An 18,520-nucleotide genomic window follows, 5' to 3' on the forward strand; every position below is an offset into this window, starting at 1 on the left:
TTACCCCGCTTATTGAACTAATGACGTAGACGCACGCCGGTCAGTCTGCCCGATTTAGGGATACCACGTGTCCGAATCGCGTCCAAAGCACGACTAATAGAAAAAGAATTCAAAAATAATTCAATGAATCAAATAGATGCCTATAACGTGTTTCGTTTGAAATTCCCCGCGACCCTGTTGGCGTGACGATCTCCGTCGAAAGAAAAGAGATCAGAATCCTTTAATTGAATTGGACCCTGAATGTTTAACGGAAATACCGATCGCGCTTGTAAACGAATGAAGCCAAATACTGATGTTACGATGAGATAGCAGCAGCAATTTACATACATCGTGTTGTGAATAACTTGTCTTCAGGGCAACAACATCAGCAATTCCGCGCGCTCGGTCTGGGACAAAGACCCTTCCTTGACGCGCCGACCTCGTTCAGGTCCCACCTGCGGGAACTCGAGTCCTTCGGGAGGAATAAGCATCACCATCATCACAGTAGTCACTTACACGACCAGCAGACCGGCAACAACGTCACCACGAATTCGGTTAGCGGTGCCTGCACCAACCCCAACAACACCGACCCGACCGCATCGCCGGCTTCCAGTACACACCTCGGGGCTACCGGCGGCTCCTCGGCTCATCAGGATTGCTACAAGCGCAGTCCTCAGCACGGCGGTGAGTACTGATCTTCTCACTTATTCTTTATTATCCGTGTGCGTCTCATCGCGTAAATTAGTCCCGTCTCGCACAACGCGGAGAAATGATATCTCCGTTCGCGTTTATATATAAACGGATTATTTTATGGAAAATAGAACGATTTACATATAATGCCACTAGAAAAAGTGGAATTGTCTTCTTAAAAAACTTGGTAACGGTAAAGTACCAATGCCCGAACACGTACTTAACTGTGAACATTCTTGTTTTAGTTTTTAAATACGAATGTTTAATCTTTAAACTTAAAATATTTGTAAATATTCAATACATATACATATATATTCGTATTTAAAGACTAAAACAACAAGAATGTCCAGAATTAGGTGCGTGTCCAGGCATTGGCACTTTTATCTTACCAATGAACTTCAAGATACAAAAATAGAAGTTCACTCTCGTGCATAATAATTATCGAGGAAATGTCCGGCCAAATTTGCGACGACATTGCTCAACCTGCAAATTTTACACGTTCTCATGCACTTCCTCATGATGAAGGAAGGAAAGTCCCAAATTAATTAAAGACAACGAACGTCTCGAAGACGGTCCCGATATATTTATCGCAAACGAATCTCTCCCGAAAGATAGTCCCTACATTTTCGCAAAGATTCGCGCTTGTTTGTATCATAACAGAGATTCGCGCGGCTCTGGCCTAAGCGCTAAGTAGAAACAACATCTTCCGGTCTATTTGCTCCTTTGGTTCGTGATGGATATTCGTGCAGCTATCATCATCTCGCACTCTCGTGCAGCATCCTCGTGCCTCGTGGAACGGACTCGAAACTACGCACTAACCCCACCCAACCCTTCGTCGCGAGAGGGTGAAGAGGGAGAGATCGTGGAAGGGGATCCCGAGGGAAGGAAGGAGAGGAAGAGGGGACCTCTGCCGTTTCGCGAGGTAATAGTTTCATACCTCGTTCCGGCTCTGCACCCTCTAATTCAACGTAATAACGACATTCAACCTGCCGTTTGCATCTCCCCCTTCGCCGATCTCTCCCGATGCACCGTTGCGTCGCCGCGGCACGAGGAAAAAGTGTCCTCCTCGTGGAAGAACGCCGTCATCGGTCGCGAACAGACGGGCCGGGCGATGAAGCCCCGCGGAGGAAATTCTCCTCCTGCGGAAAAGATTTTCCCGCTGCGGACATTTTTCTCCGACGGATGAGACGGGGCGAGTCGTCGTTCGCGAGAGAGCACCGCGTTAAATCTCCCTCGCATCGCAGCACGCTAAAAATTCGAGCAGCCGGCAAAAACACGGCCATTTTCCTCGCGCGGCGGCGATACGCGCGAACCGCCCCGTCGTCCGTGCCGGATAGCTTCGGGTATTTCGAACTATCGAGATAATATAGGATGCAAAAAGGCGGGAAGGTCGAGAGGCACTTTATTTCTGCGCGGCTCGTCTCGCATCAGCGGTCTCGACCTGATCAAAGTTAAGTAGACGCGCCCCTGCTGGCGAGACCTCTTTGAAGCTACGTTGCGGTTTCTCTTTGCCCTAATCTCCTCCTCCGCCTCCCCTCTGCCCCGTCGCTCCTCGGCTCCGCGGTGCGATCGGGTCCTCCGTCACCTTCCGGACCGACTTCTCGTCACCCGAGACACCTTCGTGGATCGACCGTTGTGCTAATTAGCTCGTTTATCCGCGCGACGTTCACCATCTCCCGCGGCTAAAAGAACGCGGGAGAGCTCGTTAGCCGCTGACGGAGTGCGCAAAAGCGATCTCCGCGATGCGATTCTTGGACGTTGACTTCACTTTTGCTTGTCCCGGGCTAAAAAGCATCGCGCTTCCGCGCCGCATTTTGCATGAATGGATTCAATCTGGCGACGGATATTCCATTTACCGTTCATTCATTCGACACTTCTCTCCATCTCGACGCGTCTCTAATGAGCAGTTTCGATGCGGCTCGGCCGACAGTGCGTGGTGCGAAATGACCGAGCGCGTCGGTGGATGCAATTTTCATCCTCCCGCCTCGGCGGGGAGAAAGAGCTATCCGTCCTTAGCAGCTCCTCCACCTTGGAGATGTAGCTCTCCTCTCCTCACCCGATTCGGATCTCCGCTCGGGCGTGCCGTCGGCGCGAAGGATCCGCCGTGCTCGTGCACTCACGTACGACTCACGTGCACGTCTGCGTAATACCAGGGATCGATCGGTCGCTTCTCGATCGATCCGGAGCTGGATCCATGTTGTTTTTGCCCTTCGCTCGCGACTCCTCCTTTTATCTTCTGCTCGCTTCGCTTGCGACGTTACTGAATCGAAGTTATCCTCCTCCTCCGCCTCCCTCCCGCTCACCTTCTTCTACCCGTGATTGCTTTCTAAATCTCACGTACGTGCCAGAAAGTTGTACGAGGAGAAATAAAATTATTAAAAGTCCCATCGGCTTGATAAGTGCAAAAGCAAAAATATAAGAGCGCGTAACTACGTGAAACCGGCAGGATTCACGCTTAACTTGAGGCGAATGATAGAAATGTGAAATACGACGGAGGCTTGTGACGGTTTATGGAGCGAGATTCGCGAGTGTCTCGCACAATTGCGCGCGCGAGTACGATCGCTTTCCTCCGTATCTCGCAGTCACGCGCGTAAACTTCGAGACAGTAATCCTCCCGCGCGTACGTTCTCCTCAGCGAAAGGGCAAACGCCGGTCGGTCGGTCGATGGGTCGGCCCGGAGGTCGTCCCCGGGTGAGGAAAAAAGGGAAGCGAGCATTATTTCTGTCTCTTATAACTGTGTCCGTTTCTCGTCTTCCTTGCCCCGCCGAGTCTCATTTCGAGTCGTGATCGGGGTAATGAGGCCCCGCGCGCAGTGGCAAGCGGACCGAGTACCCGAAGAGGTGAGATGCGAGAGAGGAATGAGGCGGGAGGGGGGGGGGGAAGAGGAGAGAGGATCGGGTCTCAGGTGGTATCAACGTGAAAGGAACGGAGAAGAGTGCTCAGCACCAGGAAGAGGAGGAACGTGCGGGCGGGGGCGAGGCAAAACGGACAGAGAAGCCACGCTGTTGCCAACGTGGTAGGGGTAAGGACGCTGATTATGGGGTGTCAAACAATCATGCTGATTGTATATTCTGTGCTGACTCCTTCTGTCTGCCTCCACGTCTACTCGTATAGGCTGCAGCCAGCGGACTCTCGTTTCCCGTCTCCGCGTCCTCCTTCTTCTCGTCGTCGCAGTCGTGTACTCGCTCTCGTCCTCTCCTCCCCCAGCGAGAGAAGTTACTCGGAGAGACGAACGTCTTGGTGCGCCTTCTACAGGTTCACCGGTCGCAGTTGGAGAGAAAGAAAGAGAAATGAAAACTGCGTTTCTAAAGGCGCGTCGCGGCGGTTTACGAGGAGGAAGTTATTTGTCCGGCTGGTGATAAACAAATGGTCTCGCAAAATTGGAAAAATCCGTCGGCTGTGGGAGACCGGGTAGGGAGCTTCTCGGCCAGCTGTTCGTTCGTTTCGCTGCGGAATTCGAAGAATCCAGAAAATTCGGGTAATGACAAAAAGAAGGCACGACGGTGACCGGTGGAACGAGAGAAAAACGTCGATGACTCTCAATGAGAGAGACAATCTTGTCGCGATCGCGACTCCGCCGGTGTATTTTAACCCGCGTCAACGGCTGGCGATTTTTGCGTGCGGCCAGTTACCGGATGGTTAAGGTTAAGAAGCGTGTAATTCGTTGGGAGCTTCGTCCCCGGAGGTGCGCGCGAAGAATCCAGGAGCAGCTTGTCGCGAGTTAGCAAGAACGGGGAGCCATCTCTCTCCCCGTATACATCCCCCTCGTATTACCCCGGCGAGAAAGAGACAAAGAACTCGCGCGGGTCCGACGCGCGATCCCGGGAGGCTCTTTTACCTATTTACCGGGATGCTCGTACTTTACGCAGAGGAGATACCCCAAAAAGACGACGAGCCACACGCGAGAGAGCAGCATTGCGCGGGGTCCGCGGCAAAAGGGGGCACCGAGAGAGGAGAGCTCCGATCTCGCGATTCCCACGTGCCTCCGCAGCTACCAGGAATGCGGCTACCTTTCTGGCTGTTCCGTACATTTTTTCCACCTACTGATTGTCCTACCGTGGATCTCGGTACCTACCCGGCCGCGCGCGCACTTTACCCGTCGGTACTTAGAATGCTGCCGACGCGGCTTAATGGAAGCCTAGTGCGTGCTTGTACGAGATTATTACGCCTCCTTGCTACTCGCTCTCGCAGCTGGCACTCTTACTTAAACGTTATCCCCGACGTTCTTGAGAACGACGCGGTCTTATTCGTGTACGCGTCGCTTAGCAAGTCCATTTCCAATATCTCATTTTAACCGACTACCGCGGATGAATCCGGTGGACACCCAACGTGATTCTATCTCCCCGCCGATGCTGTCGGAGGTACTCGTTGAAGTGCGGGAAAATAATTGAGCTCTCTTCTCTTTTCGTTTGATTACGTTTCTGTGCACGAAGAATCACCGGTACATCGCGCCCTTATGCTATAAACGTTTTTCAGAAGTGGAGAGAGAAGTCTCATCCTGCGTACCCGCGTGTGCGTGCGCGAAATGATTTTCTCCGGAATACAATATGAAGTTTGTGTCCAGTTGTTGCTGGAAAGTTTCCAGATCCAAAGTCTACTAACCCCGCGAGAAACAGGCGGATAAGGGTTGCTTTTCTTAAAGAGGGGAAGGGGTAGGAAGTTGCGAGGCAATTAGGAAAGTGTCACACACACTCCTATCACGACTCACCCTCGCAACATGGCGACCCCTATCATGCTCTATCACGAGGTTATTAACGGGCGCGCTAAATCTGTAAGATGTAAAAGGATCTATGACACGTTGGAAAGAAACTCGCCTAGAACGTCGATCGTTTACACTCTCCTCGAGACGTCTTCGAGATTATTTATGCGTGTTACGTCGCATCGGATCCCTCGATCCATCGGACATTTGCTTGAAAAAGTATCACAGTGTGAGGATAAAAGTGGATCATTGCCGCGGCGCAGCTTGAGAAACGACGGCGTAAACTTTTCTTCTTCTTCTCCATCTCCTTCTTCTTCTCCTTCTTCGCAATTTGTACTTCCCGCAGAAAAGCGAAGTTCGGCGTGGCTCGTCGCCAACGAGCCTTCGATGCCTGCTAAAATGACAAACGCGACCGCAGAACTTAATTAAACTCGTAAATCCGTCGGCACCATCGTAGACTGCCACGACCGTTGTTGCGTCTCTTAGCTTATTTACCTCGGGATACACGCTATAAACACGTCCCGGCCAATCGGAAACGTCGAATGCATCATGTATACGCGCGCGTCCATGACGGATTCCTGCGCTTCCACTTTGCATTGAAAAACTTTATGCTGATGAGGCTGCATAATGACGTGACAATAATACGGTTGTAAATCCACTGCGTAACTTGTGCGCAGGATACCTCGAGTTCTCCATGGCTCTTCTCACCTCATGCCACCTTCGATTCTTCGATTCTTTCGTAGTCAATGAAATCTTTGCCAACAACGAACGTCTTCCTTTTTACATCCAAGTTTCACGTCACGATTCAAATGACACGATATAAAATGAGGAGAAAAACCGTTCGCGCTTCAGAAGCTTGACCCGAGGAATCTTATGTGGAGAAAAGGTGTCGATTCTTCGTGAGACTTCCTTCCGGATCGCAAGGTGGCGGCCGCTCGTTGCCGGGGATTCCGGTGGAATCCTGCGAAACGCCTTCCGTAAAATGGAATTTCAGAAATCTCTCTCCCCTGCGGTGCCCGGTGAACTTTATCGCCTGCCGGTTTATCGCGTATCCTGGTGGTACAACATCCTTCGTGTCCGTCCAATCAGGCGCGCACTTGGCGGATGGCTTAAGGAAACCCGTGGCGACCGCTTAGCCCAGACCGCGATAATAAACAGGGCAGCCGTGTCGTTCCGTTTCCACGTATTCTTCGTGTTACACGACCAAGACCCGGCGAAAGACTCGGCCGCAGATAGGCGGAAGCACGGCGACTCCTTTCCTCGCCTCCTTACGTCGCCTCGAAGGATCCCCGTATCTCCCGACGGCGATAAAGTCAACGAGCGTGTCCGACTAGAGAGGCCACCTAATTAGTTCTGCCGGCGAAGTATATTCATCCTTGATTCGGCGTCGTAAACGCGTTGCTCTCGCCCACCTGGGTTCGAGGGATCGAGCGACTGGCACCAGAAGGTAGCCCACCCTCGTTAACCTTATAATACCGCGCATATCCTTCCATGGTACGCAGGAAACACATTGTAGATATACGATCTTCCGAAAAACCCACGCTGATTTTACACTCTCCTTCACGGCTGCGATAATTTCTCAACTGATGAATATACAAGAATCGGACAGTGTTCCATTCTGTGGTAAGTGGAATTAATTGAAATTGATTTTGCTCGAGAAACGTAGGCACGTGTGTAAGGTCGGCTGCGAGGTCCACTGGAGGAACTCCGGTATAGTAGTGTCGAGCTAAAAGCACATCACATATATATATACACGTACACACATTCTCGATTACGGCGAATTAAGGAATGCGCCCGGCAAAAATGCGCGCGGCGAGCGCATCTCTGCAAAACGTTGCCCCGTAGAAAGGGCAAGCTCGATCGAATCGAACCCTTTGCTCGGACGCATCCACGTTTTTCCCACGCGACGATCGACGCGAGTTCCAGGCCACTGGAGATAGACTGCTCCCGCGTTTCTTCTACCCACACCTCTCTCGTCGTCGCTTCTATTACCAATTTAACTTCCGGTATTCGAGCCCAAAAAATCCGTCATTAACGCTCGCGCGAAGTAAGCCTTTAAATGTCTCAAGAGATATTCCGAGATACTGTTCTTTTTTTGTTAAAGCACTTTTCATTTTTGTCGATTTTTTTTCACTTCTAGAAGTGTTGAAAAAAAAATCAAGAACTAAAGTTCGATTATCTTTAGTCGTGTATTCAATCATCATTGAGACATTTGTTTTTTAGCTAAATCGTTCGAAGCTACGGCGGATTGCGCGAGATACAATGTTCCACGCCGAAAATCAAGACGTCCCTCAATCAAAGATACTGGTTCGAATCGATTTGAGTTGATCGAAGGACGATCTCGGGCAAATCGATCCAAGGCTGATTCGCCGGTTGAAATCGTAGAAAGAATCGTGTCAGACGAGCGAAGCGAGAAAGCGATTCACGAATCGGAAATCGAGATCATCGTTTCACTGAAACATTCATGCGCGCGAGTAAAGAGATTTTAAGATTACCACGATAAAAACTAAGTTCAGATTTTATAAATAACAAATTATTATATTGGAAGAAATGGAACGTTGTACAAAAAATTAACGTTTTTATATTGATTTGTTAGAAACTTAAATCGTTCGTTCCAGCAACGTGAGTATTATTCGGAATATTCTCTCCTCATTTACTTATTTACGATGATAAAAGGATCCTCCGTAATGTCATTCGCGATTCGTGCCGCGTTTCTTGCCGTTGCTTCTCTAAGTCGTAAATAATCCCGAGCTTAGCCGGCGGATTTAAAGTTCCCACCACGTTTCTCGTAATCGCTGCCGTTCGCAGAAAGTATTCGCGACGAATTAGCATACTCTTCCCCGGAGCCGCTGCGGAGAACTTTCTTTCCGACTTAACGAGCCCCATCCTGTGAATCACATCGAAGATATTTAATCGATCGGGTAGTTCACGGTCGCCATTGAGTCAGCGATATCAAATGTTACTCGCTCTTTTTCGGACTCACTTCACGGGCGCCGCACACGATGCAAATTCGCAGATCAATCTCGGTGTCGCCGACGAGATTCCAGGCGCGCCAGAACAGTGTCGCTCCTTCCTTCCACGATTTCGCGTCGATGCCGGAAATTCCACGAATCCCAATGTCGTCACCCGACCCCGTCGATTTACCTCGACCCCGATACGGAGAGTTCGTAATCTCGGTAAAGGATCTTGTAACTCCCCCATACCGGCCGAATAATCAGGTGAAATCGCTGATTACGAAACGGTATTTCCGAAAATACATACATCCGTGTACGGCCGTCGTGTATCCGGCAAATTTCATGCGTCTAGAGACCGGCTTGGGGCACCTACCTATAATTGAAAAAAACGCGGGAGGCTTTGTGGGAAGGAGCAGTGAAACGGTGAACGGAAGTACCGACGAGGTAGACGAATTAGGATCGGGAGGAAGCCCATGCTCGCCCGATGCCTTTTTTTCGTATACGAAATTCTTGTACTCGTAACATCGGCCGGTACACTGACTCGATCGTGTCGACGGAAGGAGAGGAGAGGAGAGAGCGAGGGAGCCGACGAGAGAGAAAGAGAGAGAGAAAAAGAGGAGAATAGAAAGGATACGCAACCGGGGGAGAAGAAGGTTACCTCTCTCGCGAAGAAGCGAGAGAAGGAAAAGAATGAGAGGCAAGACAAGAGGAGGTGGAGGTAGTTACGTGATCCACGCTCGAGAAGGCACGGACGCCCCTTTCGATCGTTCGATTTTGCCTCACAATGTTGCCCGGTCTCACCTGTCGCTATTTATTTTTTAATATCCGCGCGAAATACGCCAGTGAACAAATCCGGCACTCGTCAACGCGTCCCGTCACTGCGATCGTTAATAATTAACCCTCCGCCCATCCTCGGCAAACGCAACAGCCTCGGCTCGCGAGAAAAAGCGGAGATACTCAATTTTTACAATTTATTTCGTAAAAAGGGAGAACGGTGCGCTCAGTGAGCTGTTGGAGAGTTTCGGTTTTCGTGCGGGCCGCTAGATATCTCGAGTTGAGGGAAGCGGGAAAACGGATCCGTACGTGCGTGGTGGCTCGCGAAAAAAGCGGTTACGGGCGACGGCGATCCGTCACGAAAAAGCACACGGCCGGTTGCGCCGGTGTCGAGCCGATAAACAATAACGGAATCGACGTACCGATCAACGGTCCATCCGAAACGCCGTCCCAGCGCAGTCGAGTGGCAAGAACTCTCCGAAACCCTCTCTCGTTGTTCTTTCCTCGTACCCTGGATTAATTATAGCCAATCGACGGCACGATTTGAGCGTAGACAATTGATTAACGAACTGCCACCGCTTTCGCCGCTATTCCGCTGCTCTGCAGCCGCTATGATACTCCGCCGCGAGAATGTAGACTTAGTTCGGAAGACGAACAATACTTCCACGTGCTTCCTCGTTAGCACAGCACGTGAAGCGTTCAGTCCTTTGAGTTAGAGTTCTCGATTGTATAGAGTGTAATTGATTCGGCGTATCGTAATAATTTAACAGAATCACCGTGTAACAGGCATAAAAAAAATCGAATTAGGTGTTTTACGAATTTTGGAGAGATCTAGAAATCCTAGTCGGAAGGAAATCCATGATCACACCGCGTCCGGGGAAGAAATAAGGCCACCTACGCGATTTCCGTCGGCCCGGATCCTAATGAAAGGCTTCCCGTGACCCTACCGTGCTTCGGTACAAGGAATTTGAGTACTGGTTTAAACGAACTCGGACCAAGTCAGACCCGAGCTGCAAGATTGTAGATTCTTCGAGTCGACAGTCAAGAAACTATTCCTGGAAGTAGCAGTGTCATTGAATGAAAGGTCTCCGATTCATCTGGCTTCTTCTGCTCCGCCGCTCTACTTTCTTGCGGTGAAAGACGCGTTCTAAGTCACTCTCGAGCTATTTATTTGTAAATTCGGTGTCAGTTAAGCGGCAGTTTGCGGAATGTTAATGCAATAATATGTAATGCTCGCCGACCGCCTCGCCTCGTCCAGAAAATGACACGTCGAAAGAAAAAAATGCGCGCATGACGTGCGATCGTATTGACGCATCTCTCGAGCAATGATCCCAGAATTACGTGAAGAAAGGGCCGCTGAATACACATACGCGAGGCATACACTTACCTCAATTATCCTTTCCGTCGCTTTTCGAGGACACAATAAATAACCGGCCTTTCAAAAGCCAAAAAGGCGTAATTGAAAGTCGCTTCCTTTCAGCGCCCACTTTTGAGACGATCCTGTGAAAACGTTTAACGTACAAAATTACGAGCACTCCGGAAACTCGTTCGTGAAATCTCACACCGACTTTCGACAACAGTACGATACTTTCGCACGAATCAAATATTTATTCATTCACACGAATAGTCAAGCAATTAGATAATTTACCGATTGTAAATTAGCAAGAGAGGAGAGCTCGATGAAATAGCAAGCATCAATTATACATAGTAATGATAATAATAATAATAATCTTTATTAAAGGGAAATATCCTTTATAGTACACATGATTAATTACTTAATATCATACATAGAAAAATATCAGTAAATACCAGTAAGAAAAGAAATTAGAAAATGATTAATGTATGTGTATAAATAATGATGGTGTGTCTGGATATGATATGATGAAGACAAGAAGTTCAAAAAATCGCACGCAATATTAAATATTTGAATATTGTCAGATTATTGTGAAAAAAGTTAGAATTAGAAAATAAGCTAGATGTTAAACATAATCTGTCCATATAGGAATTTAAATCACTTAGAGTTTGATGATATTTAATGTAAAAAGGTGGACAGTGTGTTAAAGGTTTTGTTTAGGAATATAAAAGGAAGGGCAACCGTTGTAATTATTAAATTATCAATAATAATTAGATCCAGTCCCCAAAGGAGACCGCTCTCACGCGCGCGTTTGTAGTTTTGTTTTCACTGATCGATTTAATAGCTCAGTTTTTCGCTCCCAGTGCTTTATCCAATCCCGTCGTTAATCGGAATCGGAGATTTTACATCGTCTCGACGAGCTACGTCTACGAACCTCCGGTCAAAAGCACGACCTCGGGATTTCCGGGCGCATCGTCGGCTCCGGCTCCCCATTCATGCTTCGTTCTTCATTCACCCTGGAAATTGCGCGCGAACGTGCAAGATGAAAGAGGAGGAGGGGAAGGAGGCGCAGAGGAGAGATCCTACGAAGAGATCATATCGAGAGGCACAAACACCGCGAACTATCGGACGCTGGAAGAAGAAGACGACGATGACGAAGAAAGGGAGCGGAGGAAGAGCGAGAACGAGAGAGAAAGAGAGTCAGGGGCAAATTCGTCGATCGGTTCTTTTTCTTCGGCACCTAAGTCCGGGCCCCATTGTCCGGGCCGGGGCAAATTACGGCGATGCGTGCGTGCGAAACACAGGGGCCTCGAAGGAGCTGCGGCCAGGCGACGTTACGCTAAACAGATTTCCTCCTCTTACAAATTCGGGCGCGCGAATTGAATGGAGCTCCGGGTGCGGCGAGATAAAGGAACGCACGGGGGATGAATGGCAACGTGAATGAGAACGGGCTGCGAGGGGGAGGGGTGGAAAGGGCGTCGAGGGAGGAAGGGTGGAAAGAGGAGAGGCGCGAGAACGCAAACCGAGCGAACGAAATTACCGACGATGGTCATTGAAGTCGAGCAGCGCGGGGAGCAGCGGCATTGTCGATCTCGGTTTCGCAGATTGAACCTCCAGGTTACTGACTCCCGCAGGAGTATCGATATAAGGGAACGCAGGAGGGAGGGAGGGAGGGCGGGAGGGAAGGAGCGATCGAGTTGCTCCGAGGTGGGAAAAGATCGCCGAGAGCTTTGTGCTCGCGTTCCCGTTTTCTTTTTCGCGTAACCAATCCGATCTAATTGGGCGGTTGGACGGAATATAAATAACAGCGGTGCGAGAGGATCAAGTTTCGCGCGTTATAATTTTGGGAAAACTCCAGCTATTTTCTCTCGACGGCGCTACCGTGTACCGAGGTATCACGATGAAACTGGTGGGTTTGACTCACATAAAAAATATCGCTAAGTTTTGAGGGTTTCCTCGGCACAAGGAGAACGCGTGCGGAGAATTTCGTGTCTCCGCGAACATCGGGGACTATATATATATATATATATATCTTCTTCGATGAGACGTGAGAGATGAAAGCGGTGACAGACAGACGGAGGGCCCTTCGCCGAGATCTCCGTCGTCTCCGATGAGAAACACTATCCTCGAGACAGGATACTCGGTATAAAAAGAAATCGTTGATGGTAAGCGATATGCGCGAGTTTCCTGGACGCGCGTATGCGTAAGACTTCTCTCGTTCTCGTACGGTACGTTATGCTGGTTTATGAGCCCCATATCGGTACCGGCACATATATCGATCGTATAGACACGGAGACGCCCGAGACGGTATATCGAGACGAGGCGGCAATATCGACTTACATTACACGACCGAGCGAGCATCTATCTCGGTGGGAACCGAAGCCCCACGGCTTCTTGAGTTCTTCTTCTTAACGGCTATGATCTCGGGATCCTCTGAATCCTGCGCACGCCACGTCGATCGGCGAAGGACGAAGTCGACGAGGTGGAACCGACGTTCGCTCGAAGGCGCGTCGAACTCGCCGAACGCGTCGCGCCAGCTCTCCAGCCTCGATCGCGATCGCTCGGCTTGGAGGAAAGTTTTCGCCCGACGTAGGAAAACCCCCAGCCAGCTGATCAGGAAAAAATACAGATTTCCATTCACCGATGTAGCAATTGCAGATCGCCGCCGCTTGCGCAACTGTCGGCGCGTGCGATCGCATGCGCAATCGTCCCAATTGCTCCCGACCGGCTAATTAGTCAGCGACTCGAAGACGGCCCGGCGGGGACGGTTCTCGTGTCGCATCATCGCGCCGGTTGAAAGGTGACCGCGACGATTTAATATCAAAACGCTCCTCTACAACTGCTACAACTCGTGAGTATCAAGGTCGACAGTCACGATCGCCTGGCGCGGCCGGCTTCCTTTTCTCGGCGCGCGGAGAAGAAATCCCTGAACGATCTTAAGTGTCGGTAGCGAGAAGATGAGGTCGATCGAACCGCTGGATAGCGGTAGCACCGGCCGAAGGAGACGAGGGACGTTGGCGGAACGGGAGGGAGGGGTAGAGCGGGGGCGGCGGCTAGATGGGAGGGAAACCGAGAAACGACGAAATGACGGCGGTCGATGGACGGTTCGTTAAGTAGATGGCTGGTCGGGGGACTAAGCACCAAAACCACCTCACTGTGGTTTCACACCCGCGGAGTGAGAGAGCGAGAGAGATCAAGAGAGGGAGAGAAAGAGAGAGGATAAGACAAAGAGGAGAGAGAGAGAGAGGTCGGCAGTAAACAACTCGGAGTTCCTTCGGTCAGGACTCGCGCGTTCTTTCAGCGACGACGGTGAGGCTCTTGCGATTTCTGCAAGGATCCTCGAAGAAGGAAAAGAAGTCGCCTCCTGAGAATCGGTCACCCGGCGACGGCGCGAGCATTGGCGTGACGACGACGGTCAGCTGCGCGATGAATACCGTGCCGAGCACGACGACCGGCAAAATAGAGAAGCGTGGCATTGATTGTTAGATTATTAACGGATAACGATCGTGACCGCTTCCGACTTGTTTGCCCCCGCTCTTGTCACCGGGCATTACGTTCCTCGACGGTACAGATCTTGAGCGTCGCGCGATCGGGGTAGGTGGAGCAGACAGAAAAACGAGCATCATTATCGGTGTGCAAATGAGCGCTGAGGATGCGAATGACGTGGCTAAATCGCCTAGCTTATCTGCGGTTTAATTGATGACCCGGTAAATAGAGACTCCAATCTGCCGAGATATCAACAATACTGCGACGCGTGGAATTTTTTTTACCCGGCATAACTGATAGCGTGCGTCCGTCCAAGCCGCAAAGTCCAATATCCGACTGATGATTGGCCGATGCGATTACCATATTTCCCGAGTCCGAATTCCGGGCTCTCCGATGATTAGGCGGACTATTATCTATTACGTTGCTGTAACGACGGCCTGAAGAAATAAGCCTCGGGAGAAGCCCATAAAAGAATACATTTAGCCGCATTGTATTCGGAATAGCGTTAATTGGGACGTGCCGTCCAAATTCGAAAACTGTCTCTAAAACGCGCAGGACGTATGGTCACCGTACTAATAAAGCATCGCCGAGCGAACGAAGAAGAAGAAGACGACGACGACGACGACAGCGACGGAGCAGAAGAAGAAGTAGAAGAAGACGACGAGGACAAAAAAAGCGATCCTTCTCTCCTGAATGGAATCGAACGCCACTTTCCTTTTTCTCGCTCATCCGCTCATAGAGCGAGAACCGTTCGGGAGAAACGGACTATTATCCAACAGATGGTCCTGCCGACACCGATCCGCGGACTGGTGTGTGCCTTTGTTTTGTTACCGTTGTTCCGGTAATTGCGGCAAATACACGGCCATTTTCGGTAATCACCCTGTGCGCCTCCCGCCCTGCTGGTCGCTCCTGCCACGGCGGTCCCCTTTGAGAATTCCGAAACGACCTCGACCTTCCGCTCGGTAGGCGTAACGACAGTTTTACCAGCTCGGTCCCGACCTCGACCTTACCTCGTGGTGGGTCGGCTGCTCGAACGATACCCCGAAACTGTATCGGTTGTACTCATCGTCGCGCGTGTCAATGATCGAATCCGCGCGTTTCCACCTGGAAGCTGTTTCAGGTATGAGGAAATCAAGCGCGTTGATAGCATTCGATGCGACTCACAAGTTGCAGAACGTCGCGTATGATGCAGTCGGTAAAAACGTCTTACACTTTGCATACTGTATGCGACTCGTGTGGAATGGTAGAGAATATTTTACATATAAAGAGAGAGGAATTCCCCTGGCGTTCGCACGCGAAAGAGGTAATTCCGATGAGTTTCGCATTAATTTTCCCCGAAGCTTGCGGACGAAACGTTAGCGGCGACTGGGTATAATTATTATTGGAGGACACGTGTTGTGAATAAAGATTCTAGCAATAGTCACGCAGAGCAACCTGTTTCGAAATCTCGTCCAGATAAGGATCTCTGTAAAAACGCGACTTATGAGTCAGCAAACTTTCATCCCAACGTCTGTAAAGCTTTTTAAGGTATTTTCGATGTTGCTAATATTTCCTCTGATATCTGGAAACATAAAAATGCTCAGATGTGATTCATTTGCTCGTTCGTGAGAATCGTCAATAAATTGCGGAATACAACGGTAACTACGGTGCTAGGGGATTCTCAAAAACGAAACGGTGACAAACGTTCTCACATGAATCAAATTTTGTCTTATTATCTTGCCTCTGTCTCTATATTCATCCGGTGAGAATCGATAATGCTTGTACGGGTTTTCCACCAGCTCCCTCCACTTAAGAATCATTCACATTGTCACGTGCGCACTTCTATTCGTCATTAATAGATTATTCACACGAACGATCATCGCTCAAGTGAATCCGAAAAGAGCGCGGCCCTAGACGATCTTTTAAAAACGAAAAAATTGCATGAATATTAAAAATAAAAATAAAAATAAAAATTGAACGCATAAAGATCTGAAAATCGATACAAAATTATATTTATACACAAGTGTACATATAAAAATACATATAGGCGTTTATGGAGTGTGGAAATGCATGATTCAAAGAAAATAGAATAAATAGATTCAAGTAAAATAGAATCATAGAATTGTGCGCATATATTTTAATTGAAGGATATGCTTCATCTATTTATATTTAACAGAGCGGAGCCGCGAAAAATTTCTCCGAATTGCGTATGATTCAACGCTATCATCTCTATCTCCTTCTTTCTCCGCGGATCTTTCATTCCTACATTACGAATGATGCCATGCGTAATCCGGAGAACCGGAGGCGCGATACTTTTATTTCCTGCGCCTGGGTAATAAGCATAGGAAATAATATTACTAATGCTTCCTACAAATATAGCTGACCGTTGATGCGAAGAATCGTGATTTGAGTTTCTTTCGCGGAAACAAGCTCTTCGGAGAGACAGAGAGAATGCACGGCGTGAGTTTGCAATTATAAGGCTCGGCACGGCAAGAAGATTCCTATCGCAACGGGAAGAAGAAGAGATACGCGAGAAGATTTTCATAAATCAAATCGCGCGACGAAGAAATCCTCCACTTGTGCAAGAAGATCCGGGAGAAAGATACGATTTTGAGAGTCGCGCGGGCTCACGCCGACCGCACACATCGGGAACCCCCACCTTTACCTGCGTTACTCTTACGCAATCATTCGTCGCTTCACTCGACGATGATCTCGATCTCGTCGCGACGCGTTCTCTACGTGCATCACACACGAGACAAGCTTCTCACGCACGACGCACATACGTTCACCTCCAGCGAGCGTTCAAACTTCCGCCGTGCCTGCTGCTACTACTTGTGACTCATATCAATTAATCTGTCGGTGTTACTCACTCGAAACACCGTTACCGACTCATACGATTTGCTGCGCATTTTAAGAAGCGTGCCTTATGGCGCGCGACTGTAACGCGACCGCCGCGTGATCCTCCTGGATCTTCTCGTATACGCACACACACGTGACAAGACCCACAAAATATTTTGATAAACATTGTATATATCCTACACGGAGGAAATATTGTAATAAAAATTGCCACAAAATTTTATAACGTTGGACCATATTGAAGTTATGTATTGTAATCATTAGTGATATATTTTATTGTACACATTATTAAAGATAACACACATAATAATTCCGGTATGGTCCAACGTTACAAAATTCTTTTCGGTAATTTTTACTACAATATTTTCTCCGTGTGCGTATATACATTTGTGTATATTGGATGTACTGCGTATGTACAGCTGTAGTGTTGTGATCTTCTTTAACAGATGCACATACAATATATATTTACATATGTTTAAGTATATTACAAAACATGTGAGTATGTATGTAACATGTATATTACAAAACATATCCATAGAATATATTCTCTAAAATGCAATCAGTGTATTATTATCAAAATCAATGAAATACTAGACAAAGGAGCTAAATTTTCACAAAAAATTAGTGAATATATAATACTCACTGATTACCGGTAGAATACTGTTTCAACTGAAAAAAGTACGATCGATATCATATGAGGTATATATGTATACTAAATACATCACTGCATATATGTACTATATATTGTAATGTATATCTACCTCATGCATATAAAACGTGTACACAATGTATATACAGTATATTATATTATTATATTATATTATTTGCACATCATGGATGCATATATGTATGTACAAGGAAATATCCAACGTTATATGACCATCGTGGAAATGATTTAAGTCGAGCATATGAGCATAAATTTTCCTCGGACGCACGCAAATACACAAAAAAAAGCAACATGCAAATGACACGAAAAAATTCTTACGCAGAACATTTGATTGGGAATTAACGGAGGCGGAAAGAAATGCCTCGTAAAATATTCTCGTGTCGCGGGTTTTACCTGCGCGAGCAATCGGTCGATTGACTCCGAGGACGGATCGTTTTTTTGCTGTTGCAGACACGGGTGTTGGCACCACGGAATGGACTTACCCGTCCACAGCGCCGTCTTATCCTGCGCCTCCAGTCAGCAGCGGCGGTTCCTATTCGCCTCTGCCCGGCGGCGCGTTCTCGTACCCCGGGGAGTCATTGTCGCACCATCCCACGACGGAACCGGTGCCGCTGCCAACCGGTACGGACAGTTCATGGCAACGAGACGGTCAAAACAATAGAATAGAATTCACTTACGTCGCGCCGGACGACACGATTCTTCGGCTGCTAATTGAAAAACACCTACGACGATTTAATAACATTCTGACGCATAGGTCGTACCAGGAAAAAGTTTCGTAACGCCTCGCGTGCGTTCGTCCCGTTCGTATCCATCTAGGAAATTATATTGCAGTTGACATTACAGACACGGAGACTCGCTTTTAAAGGATCGTCTTGCCGGTAATTAGTCGCGGAGGTAGAAATTACCGAAACGCGTATCGCGAACTTTCAAAAGCAAATCTCACGAAGAGGATACGCCACGATTATCAAATTCTCAATAGACCCGTGTGTGATCGGGAGAGACGTTCGCATAACACTTGGCGACGAATTTGTCCTTTCCACCGTAAAAATCGCACGATCGCTTTCGTTACACGTCGAAGGCTC

General features: G+C 48.6%; 1 protein-coding gene across 1 annotated transcript in view; it reads left to right on the forward strand.

Moving 5' to 3' along the window:
• The window catches only part of LOC106745959 (protein lozenge-like), a 30,471-nt gene that overhangs the window by 10,827 nt on the left and 1,124 nt on the right, over nt 1–18,520 (forward strand). The window contains exons 4-5 of the mRNA XM_014622030.1: nt 355–663; nt 17,889–18,059. Of these exons, the coding sequence (XP_014477516.1) occupies nt 355–663; nt 17,889–18,059 (480 nt within the window). The remainder of the gene's footprint in view (nt 1–354; nt 664–17,888; nt 18,060–18,520) is intronic.

Source organism: Dinoponera quadriceps, unplaced genomic scaffold (assembly GCF_001313825.1).
Source record: "Dinoponera quadriceps isolate SergipeBrazil2010 unplaced genomic scaffold, ASM131382v1 scaffold1872, whole genome shotgun sequence".
Taxonomy (NCBI): Eukaryota; Metazoa; Arthropoda; class Insecta; order Hymenoptera; family Formicidae; genus Dinoponera; species Dinoponera quadriceps.